The sequence below is a fragment of the Stenella coeruleoalba genome (genome assembly GCF_951394435.1).
Source record: "Stenella coeruleoalba genome assembly, chromosome: 17".
In the NCBI taxonomy this organism is placed as follows: domain Eukaryota; kingdom Metazoa; phylum Chordata; class Mammalia; order Artiodactyla; family Delphinidae; genus Stenella; species Stenella coeruleoalba.
Window position 1 is genome coordinate 78818763 of NC_137163.1, and position 17654 is coordinate 78836416.

At 37.2% G+C, this 17654-nt stretch overlaps 1 protein-coding gene across 8 annotated transcripts in view; it reads right to left on the reverse strand.

The window, feature by feature from the left end:
• Positions 1-12321: 12321 nt before the first annotated feature.
• The window catches only part of SNTG1 (syntrophin gamma 1), a 462794-nt gene continuing 457461 nt past the window's right edge, over positions 12322-17654 (reverse strand). For all 8 annotated transcript variants that reach the window (XM_079902226.1, XM_079902222.1, XM_079902224.1 and 5 more), the window contains one exon: positions 12322-12824. In XM_079902226.1, coding sequence (XP_079758352.1) covers positions 12666-12824 — 159 coding nt within the window. In that variant the 3' untranslated portion in view covers positions 12322-12665. The remainder of the gene's footprint in view (positions 12825-17654) is intronic.

The window sequence follows — 17654 nt, forward strand, 5'->3', positions numbered from 1 at the left end:
AGGAAAAATAGTTTAAAACAGTAACTTCTGGCTTCTTATCGCCCTTTTTTGCCATCTTCAATATATTTGTTTTATCCATTTTGAATGAATTCATCTCTGTGTTTAATAAAAGGGCTATTTCTAGCAGTATTTTTATTTGCTTGGTTTTTTTTTTAAGTTTTATTGATGTGAACCATTTTTAAACGCTTTCTTGAATTTTTTACAATCTGTTTTATGTTTTTGGTTTTTTGGCTGTGAGGCCTGTGGGATCTTAGCTCCCTGACCAGGGATCAAACCTGTATGGACAGAGTTGAAAGGCGAAGTCTTAACCACTGGACCGCCAGGGAAGTCCCTGCTTGTTTGTTTATCAGTGTCTTTTACAGAAGGAATAGAACAGGATTTTCTCCTGACTTAATTACTGAAAATAGTTGAGAAGTTCATGAGCAATTGAAAAAATGTCTTGTAGACACTGTCAATCAATAAATGCTCCTCCTATTAATAACTGGAAAGCTCATAGCAAAATCAGTGGAATGGGAAAATGAGTATATACGCTTACACAAAGAAAGGAAAAAAATCTTTGGGGTCTTTGACAGTATAACATAATTGACTAGGCCTAGGATTAGAAATGCGTAATACAATAATAAAAATAAGTAGAATATAGATACAGTTTTTAGAAAAAATTTTAAAACTTCAGTGTTGGGAAAGAAGCAGTATAGAGAATTAAGCTTTTTATTTACATGTGACAGGTACATGTTTTCTTATAATAACACTAAAAATAACATTAAGAATCATCTCAACTCTTCCTGTCATCAAAATATAAAAAATGGCTTTCTACTTTCATTATCATAAATTTAGGAATCAAAATAGGTTTGACGAGGTCAGGCTGAAGAAAATGTGTTCTACAATTTGGAGGTCTTACATATTAGTATCTCAGATAGGTAGAAAATTAGAAGATATTAATTATTAAACTGTCTTCATTAGAAAAGACATGAACTGAATCTAAATTATAGAAATTAAACTAAAAGAAGCAATAATTTTACACATACACGTAATGACTCACACCCACAGAATTAAACAGTGATTCTCCAAATCTTTCACTTAAATGTTGCCATAAGAACATTAGGAATTCCAAAAATTTAGATTTGAACATACCATCTGCTGAAAATATTAATGTCTGAACAAGTACAGCTGTGAGCTCAGTTAGCTACACAGTCATTCAAACGAAGCATGCTTAAAAAATGTAACCCTTTTAAAAATAAAAGCTAACATAGCTACTTCACACAAATGTTCTCTGGTGAGGATGCCCTTTCCTTAGAGAAGGGGATGGCTGAAAAACGCCTGAATCCACACATGCAGGTTGCAGATACCACCTCAGAACTGCTTTCTCTGGGTATTTCCCCAAGAATCTTGAAATCCACAGCAGTCTGCCCAGAAGCTGCATGGAGACATACTTCATCTAAATATCGCTCTCCACGGAAACAAGTAACATCTGTAACATTAGTGAGGCAGAGCAAACTTCTTGATTCTGTAGACTTTTAAGACGTTCTGTTTCCTTATAAACCTTTTAGCTCTTGTATATACTCTGGTAAATACGAAACATTTAGCAAGGCTTGTTCATGTCAGTTACTTTTAGCTGCTTCCGAGACAGGGGGTTGATGAGGTTGAGTCCATGAGTTTGAAGTATATCTGGGTGTGTCATTCAATCAAAGCAACCTCAGAGAATGTACACACTTGTCTGAGGTGCTATCGTTTCATTAACTATTTGTTTCCCTTGATAAAAGGCATTTATTGAGCTCGATATATTAAAAAAAGTGTTGCTGAGAATTCCATCTTTGTAGTTTTTATATTTATAATTGAATCATACTTGAGTGATGTTTTGATAACATCTGTTCTCAGTGAGGTGAAGAAATTATTTCTTCTTGCTCTCACACTTATGGACACTTTATAATGCAGAGGAGTCACAAATAACAGCTCTTCATAAGCAACTTTTATAAAATGTATGTAGGGGAAACTATTCATGTGCAAGGACTTATACCGGACAAAGTGATATGAAGGATCCCACATCCTTACTCTGACATTTCATTATTAATTTTTAATTTGCATATAGTATGTATTAAATTACTATTAGACCTCAGGCATTGTTCTTATACAGAGGATACACTGACGGATGTGAAACAGCTCCAGCAGCCTTGCACTCATAGTCTCTGTGGATACTGATAAATAGACAGTTATAAGTATATTCTACAATCTTCTGAGACGTTACAGAAGTTATCCTGGAAATACAAAGGCAGGGCATGTAAAGGAGCTTCTTGGCTGGAGTTAAGGTACTTTTGTCAAGGTAGACAAAAGTCAGAAGAGCCTCTTCACTATATGAAATAGCAGAAGTAATTCTAAAGGACAAGCTAGAGTAATACAGGTACAGGGGAGGGCGTCCAGGTAAAGAAGGTGCATGTGAAAACCCCGTGTAAAACAGATATGACACGGCCAGTTGTCCCCTATAGTTTCGTATGATTAAAATACACACGGTAAAGGGGAAGCGGTGAGAAGGCAGGCAGGAGCCAGGTCATCCATTTTTCTCTGTGTCACGTTAACTGATTGAAATTTACAATGAAGGTGTGGGAAGTTCCTGAAAGTATCGAATAGGGGGTGGCACAGTCAGATCTTTGTTTCTGAAAGGTCCCTGTGGCTGCATCATGGTGGGCTTTTAGGACGGGTCAAAGCTTTGAGCCCAGAGACCAAACAAACAGGAAGGAGATGAGTCTCCTCAGCAGGAGATGATAGTAGCCTCAACGTGGTGATGTGTAGGAACAATGACAGGCGATGCTTCTGGCAGATCCCATCACGCTCCTCTGAACGTTTCTAGGGGCCCATCTCCTCGCTTCTGCGTTCTTCTGTTCCTAGAGCTCACTCCCAAAACAATTCTGTGCCAGCCAAGCCGTGTGCGCTAGTTGCACACGCACCGGTTTGGAAGTGTGAGAGCCCACCTCCCTTGCCTCCTGGACAAATCAGTCCCCTGTGGACTCGATCTAAAGCTGGGATTTGACTGTGATCGCATGTTTGTCTTTTTCTCTTGACCTGTCCTGCTTTCCTGATTTTTCCATGCATGTAGGTGTAAAACTGATCCTGCACCATTTGTTGAAAAGTCTGTCCCTTTTCCATTTAACCGTCTTTGTTACTGTGTCAAAGGTTGGTGGGTAATATTTGTATGGGTCTCTTTCTGGGCACTACATCCAACATCGTTGATCTCTGTGTCTCTTATTTTACCAGTATCATGCTGCACTGGTTATTATAACCTCAGATTAAATCTTGAACTTGGATAATGTGAGTCTTTCAACTTTGTCCTTCTTCTGCAGTATTGTGTTGGCTTTTCTGGGCCTTTTCTTTTCGAAATAAACTGTAAATCAGTTTTTGGTTATCCATAAAATAGCGAGCTGGAGTTTCAGTTGAGGATTGCTTTGAAGCTATAGATCAGTTTAGTAAAATTGACAATTTAACAATATTGAGTCTTCCAATCCATTAACACAAAATATCTTTCAATTACTATATCCACCCTTGCTTCCTTTTGCTAATGTTTGCATGACTTCTATTTGTTCTCTCTGTTTCTTTTTCCCGTGTGTGTGTGTGTGTGTGTGTGTGTGTGTGTGTGTGTGTGTGTGTGTTTTCTCACCCTTTTTTCCTGCCTCACTATAGCTTTCTTGAACAATTTGTTTGGAATTCTATTTGGATTTATCTTTGGTGTTCTTAAGTGTGTGTCTGCATAGCTTTTTTTCCTTGAGTGTGGTAGGTGAAACGTTGTATCTTCATAACATGTCTATTTCTGTCGTCATTTCCCAGTTACAGTGGAGCATAGCCCCCTTACTTTCCTTTCCATCTGTCTATCCTTCTCCATTTATAATTGTCTTGAGAACTTCATCAACCAGTGTTAATATTTTTGCTTTGACCATTAGTCATAATTTAGAAAACTCAGATGAGAAGCTAAGTCTACTGTCGTTAATCGTACGCTGACTTTCTACTGTTCTTTCTTTCCTAACAGTAATTTCTTTTCTGTTTAGAAAATATCCTTCAGCCATTCTTTTGGGATAAGTGTGCTGCCCATAAATTTTCTTGGTTTTACTTAATCTAAGGACGTTTGTATTTCTCCCTTAATCTTGAAAGGTATTTCCACTGGATATAGGATTGTAGGCTGTTAATGCATTTCTTTCAGGGCTTGCAAAGTATTGTGCTACTCCCTTCTGGCCACAAAGGTTTCTGAAGTGAAACTATTATCACTGTAACTGTTTTTTTCCTCCTATGCGGAAGGTGTCCTTTCTCTCTTGTTGCTTTCAGTTTCTTTGCCTTTAGTTTGACAACAGAAGTGTCTTGACTTTGATACAGTTTGACCGTGACATATTTTTGTCATGGATTTCTTTGACTTTATTAGTTCACTCAGATTCTTGGATTTATGTGTATATATTGCACATTTGGGCAGTTTTCAGACATTAGTTCTTCAATATTATTTTAACCCCTCCTCCTTTTTCCTCTCCTTTTGGAATCTCCCTGACAAAACTGTTAGATCTTTTGGCTGTAAGCCCACAGATCCCTGGGGCTCTGCGTGTTTCTTTTCAGTCCATTTTCTCTCTCTGGTCCAGTTTTCTTTTTTCTTTTCTTTTTTTTTTTTAACATCTTTATTGGAATATAATTTCTTTACAATGGTATGTTAGTTTCAGCTTCACAACAAAATGAATCAGTTATATATATACATATGTTCCCATATCTCTTCCCGCTTGCGTCTCCCTCCCTCCCACCCTCCCTATCCCACCCCTCCAGGCGGTCACAAAGCACCGAGCTGATCTCCCTGTGCTATGCGGCTGCTTCCCACTAGCTATCTACCTTACGTTTGGTAGTGTATATATGTCCATGCCTCTTTATCGCTTTGTCACCGTTTACCCTTCCCCCTCCCCATAGCCTCAAGTCCATTCTCTAGTAAGTCTGTGTCTTTATTCCTGTTTCACTCCTAGGTTTTTCATGACATTTTTTTTCTTAAATTCCATATATATGTGTTAGCATACGGTATTTGTCTCTCTCTTTCTGACTTACTTCACTCTGTATGACAGACTCTAGGTCTATCCACCTCATTACAAATAGCTCAATTTCATTTCTTTTTATGGCTGAGTAATATTCCATTGTATATATGTGCCACATCTTCTTTATCCATTCATCCGATGATGGACACTTAGGTTGTTTCCATCTCTGGGCTATTGTAAATAGAGCTGCAATGAACATTGTGGTACATGACTCTTTTTGAATTATGGTTTTCTCAGGGTATATGCCCAGTAGTGGGATTGCTGGGTCATATGGTAGTTCTATTTGTAGTTTTTTAAGGAACCTCCATACTGTTCTCCACAGTGGCTGTATCAATTTACATTCCCACCAACAGTGTAAGAGGGTTCCCTTTTCTCCACCCCCTCTCCAGCATTTATCGTTTGTAGATTTTTTGATGATGGCCATTCTGACTGGTGTGAGGTGATACCTCATTGTGGTTTTGACTTGCATTTCTCTAATGATTAGTGATGTTGAGCATCCTTTCATGTGTTTGTTGGCACTCTGTATATCTTCTTTGGAGAAATGTCTATTTAGGTCTTCTGCCCATTTTTGGATTGGGTTGTTTGTTTTTTTGTTATTAAGCTGCATGAGCTGCTTATAAATTTTGGAGATTAATCCTTTGTCAGTTGCTTCATTTGCAAATATTTTCTCCCATTCTGAGGGTTGTCTTTTGGTCTTCTTTATGGTCTCCTTTGCTGCGCAAAAGCTTTTAAGTTTCATTAGGTCCCATTTGTTTACTTTTGTTTTTATTTCCATTTCTCTAGGAGGTGGGTCAAAAAGGACCTTGCTGTGATTTATGTCATAGAGTGTCCTGCCTATATTTTCCTCTAAGAGTTTGATAGTTTCTGGCCTTACATTTAGGTCTTTAATCCATTTTGAGCTTATTTTTGTGTATGGTGTTAGGGAGTGATCTAATCTCATACTTTTATATGTAGCTGTCCAGTTTTCCCAGCACCACTTATTGAAGAGGCTGTCCTTTCTCCACTGTACATTCCTGCCTCTTTTGTCAGAGATAAGGTGACCATATGTGCGTGGGTTTATCTCCGGGCTTTCTATCCTGTTCCATTGATCTATATTTCTGTTTTTGTGCCAGTACCATACTGTCTTGATTACTGTAGCTTTGTAGTATAGTCTGAAGTCAGGAAGCCTGATTCCTCCAGCTCCGTTTTTCGTTCTCAAGATTGCTTTGGCTATTCGGGGTCTTTTGTGTTTCCATACAAATTGTGAAATGTTTTGTTCTAGTTCTGTGAAAAATGCCATTGGTAGCTTGATAGGGATTGCATTGAATCTGTAGATTGCTTTGGGTAGTATAGTCATTTTCACAGTGTTGATTCTTCCAATCCAACAATATGGTATATCTCTCCATCTGTTTGTATAATCTTTAATTTCTTTCATCAGTGTCTTATAGTTTTCTGCATAAGGTCTTTTGTCTCCTTAGGTGGGTTTATTCCTAGGTATTTTATCCATTTTTTGCAATGGTAAATGGGGTGTTTCCTTAATTTCTCTTTCAGATTTTTCATCATTAGTGTATAGGAATGGAAGAGATTTCTGTGCATTAATTTTGTATCCTGCTACTTTAACAAATTCATTGATTAGCTCTAGTAGTTTTCTGGTAGCATCTTTAGGATTCTCTTGTATAGTATCATGTCATCTGCAAACAGTGACCGTTTTACTTCTCTTTTCCGATTTGGATTACTTTTATTTCTTTTTTCTTCTCTGATTGCTGTGGATAAACTTCCAAACCTATGTTGAATAATAGTGGTGAGAGTGGACAACCTTGTCTTGTTCCTGATCTTAGAGGAAGTGGTTTCAGCTTTTCACCATTGAGAACAATGTTGGCTATGGGTTTGTCATATATATGGCCTTTATTATGTTGAGGTATGTTCTCTCTATGTCTACTTTCTGGAGGGGTTTTTTTTTTTATCATAAATGGGTGTCAAATTTTGTCAAAAGCTTTCTCTGCATCTATTGAGATGATCATATGGTGTTTCTCCTTCAATTTGTTAATATGGTGTATCACATTGATTTATTTGCGTATATTGAAGAATCCTTGCATTCCTGGGATAAACCCCACTTGATCATGGTGTATGATCCTTTTAAGGTGCTGTTGGATTCTGTTTGCTAGTATTTAGTTCAGGTATCCTCTTAAGAGAACATTCCCAGAAAGACTTTCTTGAGAGAAGTGATCCCCCAAAAGAGAATAATCTCAAAAGACAATATCCCATACATTTCAATTTGCAAAGGGAAACCTATGGGACACACAGCAGATCAACAGTTGACAAGGTTCAGGAGTAGCAGAGGGGTTGCCTAGAAAATGACACTGGGGACTTACAGGTGAGAGTGAACTGTTCTGTATTTTGAACTTGATGGTGGTTCCCAATCATACTCATTATTCGGAACTTACAAAACTACACTCTGAAAAGTTTGATTTTTTCTTGTGATGTCCAAAATTTGCCTCAATTTATCTTAAAATTTTTTTTAAAGAGAATATTCTTGAGGTCATGATCCCCTTAAAATATATTCATAATTTCATTTTTTGCTAATATGTAGGTAACTTTCAAGAATTCACATTTTGCTATTCTTGTTCATATATTCCTCCAAGACATAGTAATCTATTTATTTTATGTTGTACTTTTTGCTGGAATATATTTACTTAAGCATTTAAATCTATGTAGTTGTACATTGACTAATTATATTTCTTTTTACCTTTATGTAAACATAGATATATGTATAGAATAAAGTTCATCAAAAATGAATTGTGCTTATTTTTTTGTGGTGATGAGACTTAATATGATATCTATTTGAATTTTTTGTACTCTTTTTAATTGCTTTAACTACTTATGATGAACATGTGTTAATTTTTCAGCAGTGTTTTTTCCTGAAACTAAAAAATGAGAGAAGGTAAAGATGTGCATTCAACAACTAGAATAATGTAGATATCAGAGTCGTTTTAAAATTATTTCTATGATCACTCATGCTTATGGCACTGTAATTACCTGAAAGACAACTGTGGTCTTTTATGACATAAAGTGATGAGCTTCTTCACAGGTACAAATGACCAGCAAATGATGCCCAGTCAGACCAGTCCTCTCAGTATAGATTCAGCTCATAATGGACCATTGTGAGGCTATCAAAGTTGTCTTGCTTTCAAATGTTGTAACTCTGATTGCTTAAGTAATTTGGCAAATATCATCTTTGTTCAGTCTTTAAGGCCTTTTAGGGGTCAGGTAGGTAATCTTCATAAATATTGATGGACCAGAAGAAATCATGTCTTAAGAGGTATGCACCCCAAGGCAGGCTGCTCACCACTGGCCCTGTTCATGGCAGCTAAGTCTTCCAAGGTCATGCTCTAAATATCTGTAAAACTTACAAATCAAACCCAAGAAGTGAAAACACAGTTGTAGAAAAAATTATGTTTTTATTTTCCAGTATGCATCATTAAAAAAGGTACAGTTTTACTAGTAGTACATTAATGAACTTAAAGAACAAAGTGACAAGCTTTTGTCACAGATATTAATTAAAAACACAGGTAATGTTTTTACAAACATCGACCAAAACAATTAAAAATGAAATAAATACATTTCATATGTCTGGCATTTTCATTGCATTTTAATATGTATAAATATATAACATTTATAATATTTTATTTAGCTTTAAAAGCAACATCAAATGTGCAAAGAAGTGAATTATGATTTTAAAGTATTCAGGAACAAGAATAAATCATAAACAAGAGTTCTAGAGGAATGAATAAAGCATTTCCTTGTGGAGAGTCATCAGGACTTCAGTATTAAGGGTAGCAACATGTGTGTTAATATTATCAGAAATCGACACTTACCTTAAAAAGCTAAACCCAAGATCGTCCTTGTGCTTTGAAAGCTTCCCCACATTGCTGCTTTGTAGCGATAGTTCTGAATCATTGTTAGGATGATTATTTTTCCACAGAAATAAATCAAGCATTTCTCAAATCCAGCATGCCATGTAAACAAAGCTGATGACAAGCTTTGCTTCAGAAAATGAGGGAAATCTCTAACTTTAAACTAATATACGAAAAGAAAGTCTCTCTGTTGCCCTAATGAATATGGGATTGACATTTATTTTCAGGGAATTACGCTGCTTCTGCTGAATGAGCTTTGTGATCAAAGGCTTTAAAACGCTTAGTTGGTACATGCCTGAAAAACGGGCAAGAAATGATATGCTGATTATTTTCCCTTAAAAACAGTGTTGGATGGCACATGTTGGGGTACACATTATACTTACATTATCTACTAAAGTATTTGAAGTAAATCCTTGTGGCAATATAACAAATTAAAACTGCCCCTGCTTTAATGCACTTCAGCTTAACTGAATTGGTATCCTTTATCAGGCAAAATACGTGATTATAGTAGTTAGCAAAGATTTCCCTTCTCTGACCCAAGTACGTATAATGTAATGTTCCCTTCAAGCTTGTACTATGTACACTATAACTATATAACCCTTAGTGTGTATATGTATATATATGTCTAATGTGTATGCACACACACACACACACATACACACATATGCCAAGGCACTGGAGAGGTTAGCACATAATTAAGCATTCTGTTGTTAAAATGTGCCCTAATACGAACCAGGATATGATGAATAAATCTCATGCACCTAACCCTAAATTACATGAGAAATAGAGATTTATCTGAGTATTTTTGTTCATTTCTAAACTTTCTCATTCAAGTAGTCCAAGTTATAGCAAATGACAGTGTCTACTCATTGCACTGTGAAAGGAAACATTCAACACTATTTGCTAACTGAGGAAAATCAAAATAATATTTTTTAGTAGGTGGCTTCTCCACTAATCATGTTAAGTAGCAATTTGGGCCCATGGCTTTTTTTTCAAGAGTATCAAAAATAAACACAATATGGTATTATCATAAATTTTAATTCAGGCTACAATTTACAGTGTAAATTTAAGGTATATTAATATATTTATTTGAAATATATTCTTCTGTATAATATGGGATTCACATTTTATTACATATATGCGAGTGTGTGTGTGTGTGTGTGTGTGTGTGTTGTACAAGGAGATATATACCCACACATACCTCATTGTGCACCTTTTCCTTTATTATACACGTAAGTACAGCCTAGAAGATTTTTATGATACACAAAAAGGATATTTAATTAAATCACCTTTTTGTATTTTTTAAATGGAGTTTTACAAAACCTGACATTTTTTTTAATGATTACATTACACTTGTAGAAAGTTTTAAAACCCTTTTTCTTTCTTTAGGCTAAGCAGCCCATTTCATATTGCCTGTGAATCCACTGATTCTCACACCACGGACACACAGACGTCACCCTAGCGCGGGGCGGGCTGACACGAAACTCGAGCTGGTAACAGAGGGTCTGTGATGAGCTGGCCACTGCGGCTGCGGATCCTAAGGCAGCTGCCCCCTCCCTCCACTCCACCGCCTGAGCTGGTGGCCTCCTGAAGCCTGTTTTTGGTGGGCTTCTGATTTTACGGGGCTGGCCAAAAAGAGCTTACGGACAAGCCCGAACGAACTTTTTGGCCAATCCAATAAAAGGCCTGCTCTGTTTGATCAAAACACAGTGAGCAATAATTCCATAGTGTTATCCCAATTATGGATATGTATTTAGTTTGATGTTCAGTATAAATTATATTAAACTGTATATTGTCCAGTTTGCCCCAGTTCTTTTTATCTTTTTTTATTTTTTGGCTGTGTTGGGTCTTCTTTGCTGCGCAAGGGCTTTCTCTAGTTGCGGCAAGCGGGGGCTACTCTTTGTTGCGGTGCGTGGGCTTCTCATTGTGGTGGCTTCTCTTGCTGCGGAGCACGGGCTCTAGGCGTATGGGCTTCAGCAGTTGTGGTGTGTGGGCTCAGTAGTTGTGGCTCGCAGGCTCAGTAGTTTTGGCTCATGGGCTTAGTTGCTCCACAGCATGTGGGATCTTCCTGGACCAGGGCTCGAACCTGTGTCCCCTATGTTGGCAGGCGGATTATTAACCATTGCACCAGGGAAGTCCTGCCCCAGTTCTTTTCAAAAGTCATCCTAGATAGAACTTAACACTTGCCAGGTACAACTGTGAACCTTCACTTTTCCTTTTCAATTTAATGCACTTAAGAGTTAATCAGATGAAAAGTGAATTAATAATTTATAATGATTATGGAAATAGTTTGATGTTTATTTTTAATTATAATTTTCATGTGTCCTTTTTACAAATAATGTTTCCTTCTTGAGTGACTTTTTTCTTTCTTATTAAAAAAAATCAATCCACCTTATTAGATAATTGGTCATTTTCACAAGGAAGGATCCAATGTTTGATTTAGTTGGGAACATGTGTATTAAAAAAAGCAATTTTTTTCTTAATGGGAAGGTGGTTGTTTAAAAGTAAATTTCAGTACAGCTGCTTTGAAGGAAAGAAAATGTTATACAAATAGTTATGTAACACCTGGGATCTGAGTCGTGTGCACACAACTTCAGGGCTTTCAAATTCCCAATCTCTTCACACTTGCATTCCTAAGACAAGACGCCTAAAATAACTCAAACAGTTTGGCATTACATAATCACTTTTCATGACAAGTCAGAAATTTAAAATTTTATTTTCATATCTCACCTTATTCTTTCATAAACTCTAACTAAAATGGAAAGATGTCATTCACCCAACGTAAGTCACAGCTTTGAGAATGCTTCCTAGGGACACTGTGGTTCAGCATTAACAGGTAGGGTCAGGATTACACAGAATTGTTTCTTACACCACATGGGTTGATATTATTTTCTCTACAAGGTTTTGGGGGTCACTGAAAATTCATGAAATTTTAATTTAATAATAAACTCCAGGTAAAATATAAATCTCCTTAAATGAAGGAAAGAACAAGAGGTTCATGGATGTTCCCTTCATTCATCATTAAAGTGACACATTTTGGCATCTTTGAATGTCACTGGCTGCAAATAAAACACTCAGTGTCAGTGACCCAAGGAAGAAATAGTCTGTTTCACATTGTGTCTACTGTAGGTAAAATGTATGATCCTTTTGCAATTCTCAGCAATATTCTACAATAAGATAAACAAAAATTGGAGTGCCAGTGTCAAATCACGGGAGGAGGGTACAAGGAGAAGTGCACACCAGGGAGTTAAAGTGCTTTCTTCTTTGACGAGGGTTTTTGCCTGCTGGTCTCTGTGCAACTGTCTCCTTTCTGTTGTTCCTGATGCAGTGATGGGGTATTCGTTCCTGACCAGGCCCATCATGTATTTGTCATACCAAATAATCTAAAATGCCGAAATGACCATTTAATGGGTATTTTTATTTATAGGTAGCTTACAATTTTTTATATTATTTACATACTCGAGTCATTCATTCTTTCGTCTTCTCTTCTGATGAAAGCAACACACTGGCACCGACCCACCGATAGAGAGCAAGCTATCCTGTTCATTCAGGATGATTCCCAGAGGCCTTCAAAACAGAAGTGCTTCTGAGATACGTATGACCTGCTTTTCTGCTGAAATTTCAACTTGGCTTCACTGTTGACTATGATGTGATTGCTTCTCCAGGGTCTACAGCGACGAGTATGATTGTTTTTATAAGTCAAGGCAAGAGGGATGCCAAGCTCAGGCCGTCAAGTCATGTACTTGGCTTTGCTCATCATGCCGGAGCTGGGAGCAGCAGAGGCAGTAGCCTGATTGCCTAAAAAGAGAGGGTCCAAACAAGCCACCTTGGCGGCAAAGAACGAGTGAATGCAGTGAAGAACAGCAAACAGGTTCGAAAATTCCAGTTCCTGAAAGGGAGAGAGAGGTGGTCACGTGAAATAGAAACCAGCGTCCTGAAAATAAATGGAGAATAACTACACCACTAGATAATAGCCAGAGCTTTTCTTTCAAGTGCAATAAACTTAACTAGAATCAATGACATCTAACTTATGGACACTGTAGGCATTATTGTTCAATATGTTACTTTCAAATGCATTGCCAATTGACTTCAAAATACAGTGGCCCGAGAGTCAGAAGAACTAAACATTCTTATCACCCATGAGAGTCTTTTCAATTTTGATAAATGCTGCATAGAAATATATTTGGCCAGATTAAAATTCTACTTTTGACATAGTGTAAGTAAAGAGAAACAGCTTTAAAAGTATTTTTATCTCTTTACACACAATTCAAATGAAAAATTTGGATTGGAATAATTAAGTATTCTTCACTACTATCTAGAATAAGTTGCTGTTTGTCGTAGGACAATGAATATGAAATACTGAGAGCAAGGGGATATGAACGTTTAAGGCACTAGAAGCCAAAGGGTTCACTTCCAAAATATAATGAATGCATTCATTTTAAATTTAATTAATTCTGATTAACATACTTGGTTGTCAAAAAAATGTTAGCCAGGGCCCACTAACTGTTTGGAGTTTTGGAAATATATTTCCCATTTGGGTACTTAAGGAAATGTAGCACCAACCAGTAGCACCAAATGATATATATATTGAAATGAAAATACAAAGAAGTTACTTCAAACCACAAATGATATCAGATTAGCTGTAAAATCATGAGTTGGTGCTCAGGATAGGTTTCGAAAGCTGACGTCACAAGTATTTTTATGAAAAACCATCAATAGTTCCATAAAAATGATCTAATTCCAAAAGGATTGAGAGAAGAAGAATAAAAATATGTGCTTGATGAGGTCTATTTGATAAACTTGTCACAGAGAGGATAACTAGAGCGTAAGAAACCCTATGGAATTGCTGACGAAACTGACGCTATGTCAATACATAGTAATAAAGGATGCAGAATTGCAAGTAATAGGCACATTGCTGATGGTGCTTTCAATTCATGGTATGTGGCAATGGAAAATAATGTATTCATTCACCTAGGACATATTGTAATATCTGTCATGTACCAAGGAACTATTTAAATAAAATAGTTCACTTCAGTAGTACTTTCTCAGATATGTAATAGGAGGACAATAGGCCACAATATAGATTCAGAGTTTGGTACAATGTAGATGAAATAGCTATGGTGTCAGAGTGATTCCCTCCAAAACTTCAGAATATCTTAGTCAGTTTCCTATGGCAAATGTTAAAACAGCAAAGATCTGGTTTAACTATTTTAAATTCCTAAAATGATTCCAACTCAAAATGATTTTACTCAGTCATTATGATTTCAGGAGCCATATTTTTAGCGATCTGCTTCATGTCACCGCGATGTGTTATTGGTCACCTAGCAGGTTTCCTCTGGCCTTAATTCAAGCCCAAAATTCACCCCTTCGTTCTCTGTGTAGCCGGTTTATTTCAGACTTTGAATACGTTCAGCGTCAACCCCTAAAAATCCACCAGCTGTAAAAAGGATGGGAAAGTTCTGGAAAGCATGAGATATGCTTGTATATTATTAAAAAACAAAACAATAAAAAACATACAATTTACACTTGGTGAAGGGGAGAATACTGTTGAGCGTTGCAACTAGGCAAAAATATAACAACTTTTTCTCAAAAATAATTGTGCCGTACTTTATTAGATTGGAGATTATATCTTGGTTGTCAAAAAAGCAAATAGTCTAAATATATAGATATTTGGGGGATGATTAGTATTTTCAGTGATTCGTACCTTGTCAAGTATATGTCAATTATTTGATGCGGACTCGGGCACTTTCAAATTTTTACGCCTTTTTTTGGATGTGGGTAGGCAGGAAATGATAGGTAATTAGAAGATAAAATAAGAGGCAGAGATGTGTTCAAGTTTGGTCCTTGATTCCAGAGTCAACTCATCTTCCCTCGGCTCGGTAGTCACCTTTGGTCATCACATCCACTCCTAAGGCTTCGATTTGCATTTCTGTATACACTAGTAACACTCTTTCCCTCATTTCTAATGTAAATTCTGACCTACAGAATTTACCTAGCTACAGCGCATCCACAGGTGAGTCCAACAAGCTACTTACCATCTCCTTGTAATAGAGCTCTTCTGAGCCCCAGGAATCTCACTAAACATAATTCTCCTCAAAAGTTAATCATTCATTCATTCAATGAATATTTATTGAGTGCTTACTATGCATCTAGTCTTTTTCTTGGTGAAAAGATAAAGTAGTGAGCAGAACAGACAGAAAAAAATGGTCTAATGGGAGTTACATTCTTGTGGCAGGAGACAACATATAAGGGCATAAACAAGCTAAATATAATATTTCTGAATATAATAATAAGTATACTCCAGAAAATAAGGCATGGAAGAGAGCAGAGTGTGGGAGGGCATGCAGGACAGGGAAATCCATATTGTTCTGGAGGTGAAACCTAACGGGACAAAGGAGTAAACCACCTGGATGTTTGTGAGAGAAACATTCCCGGCAGAAGTCAATTTCAAAGGCCCTGAGACAGAGACATTCTAGGAGAGCTTGAGGAAAGCCAGGGACCATCAGCGCTGGGATGGAGTGAATTATGGAGTAATTAATAGGAAATGAGGTCAAAGATATAACTCAGGCCAGAAACTGTAGTGTAGACGAGCCCTTTATGAGCTTTACTCTGACTGCCATGGAAAACCACTGGAGACTTTTCAGCACAGAGTGACAAGAATTGGTATTGAGTATCAAAATGATAATTCTGGCCACACTGTTGATAATCAACTCTCTGGGAATAAGATTGAAAGAAGGGAAGTTGTAAAGTTTCCAGTTAAAAAATGTGTGGGATTGACAGTAAAATTGAGTCAAGGATGATTCCAAGATCTTTGGTTGAGCATCTGAAAGGAGGATTTTCAAACCATATATCTGATAAGGGCTTACTATCCAAAACGTATAAAGAATTCATACAACTCAACAGCAAAAAAACAAACAATCTGATTAAAGAATGAGCAGAAGATATGAATAGACATTTTTCCAGAGAAGACACGTAGATAGATGGCCAGCACGTACATGGAAAGATGATTACCATCAGTCATCATCAGAGAGATGAAAGCCAAGCCCACCGTGAGACAGCACCTCACACCTGTTACAGCCGGAATCACCAGCGCAATTTGCTGTAATCTTACAGAAATTGCTGCTAACTGTTTTCAGTACATACCTTGGGATGGGTTTTCCCAATGAACAAGTTCTGAGTCACGTCAAGTAATGACAAGCACTGCAAATATGGGCTTTCCCAGGGAGCTTCCAGATAGATCCAATAATTACTGTTTTCATAATCAAATAGTTAATTTTTCAGGTCAAAATTCAGTTTATTTTTTTCCATTTTCAAATGCTGTCATGACTTTTGTAATTTTGCTTTTTTTTTTTATTATGAGATGATAACACCAGACCTGATTATTTTGAGTTACTTTACCTCCTTGGAAAATGCTTTCAAGTGTATCTTTATTCTTAAAATTCTGATTTTCAAAATGTTTTTACTTATATTAAATAAAAATACAATTACATTTCTTCTATAGATAAATGGTGACTTTTGGCAAAAAGGAAGAAAAACGCATCATACCATGGACAGGTTCCCTTTAACAGCTCCTTGTTTTGGAGGTGGTTAATATATTTGTTTTACCTAAAAAATGCCAGTTTAAGTTTTCTAGTTTACCAAGTTAGAGAATAATTTGGATTCTTTTTTTTTTTTTTTTTTTTTTTTGCTGTACGCGGGCCTCTCACTGTTGTGGCCTCTCCCGCTGCGGAGCACAGGCTCCGGACGCGCAGGCTCAGCGGCCATGGCTCACGGGCCCAGCCGCTCCGCGGCATGTGGGATCTTCCTGCACCGGGACATGAACCCATGTCCCCTGCATCGGCCGGCGGACTCTCAACCACTGCGCCACCAGGGAAGCCCAATAATTTGGATCCTTAACACACATGGGTAAATAAAAGTCAATATCCTTATGGAGAATATAAGAGGCTTGAAAAATAAATTATGTATAAGGAGAAAAAACCTTCTCAGTGAGAAATAAACATGATTCAGAACCCTCATGATTCCCAGGAGTTCAGGAGCTCTTTTAAAGGTAGAGGAATCTCCTGTCCAGAGTTCTCCTTTATCACATATTACTTTTCCTAATCCAATCGTTTGAAATAAAATTTTAGATGAAATAAGTGGTATGTAACACACAGACACACACACACACACAGACATACACACACAATTACTAATTTCCCCGATTTATTTCCAGCTGCTCCAGTTTCTTCTATGCTATGAGGCATCACCAAAGAGGATTGATGAAGGACCTGCATTACCAAGCAGGAGCGTGCCCTGTCCTCATTTTTCTTCCCCATGATCTAAACAGCTGGGGCTCTGGAGAGTTTGCAGTGAAAGCAAAAAGGTCTTGGCGTTTTAGAAAACCTTTGGTTCCAGATGCCAAAAAGAGTCAGAAATTGTGACAAGCAGGATAAGTAGGAAGCCGATCCTTCATCTTTTATGCAAAGGGAGCTCCTTCATCCTCAATACCTGCCCAGTTTTGTGAATATTAAACGTCCTAATTTATGAGACCTCAATTGCCAAACAGGAATTTGCTTAGATGACTGGTTATTTTCTTCCAAAAGGCGAATTTCAGCACATCATGAATTCTTCAGTGGGATCTTTGACAGATGCTTACTGAGCATACAAAATGTTCCATTCACAGTGTTATATATTCAGTTTTTACCTTCAAACCAGGGAACATACTGTCCCAAGGGCAACC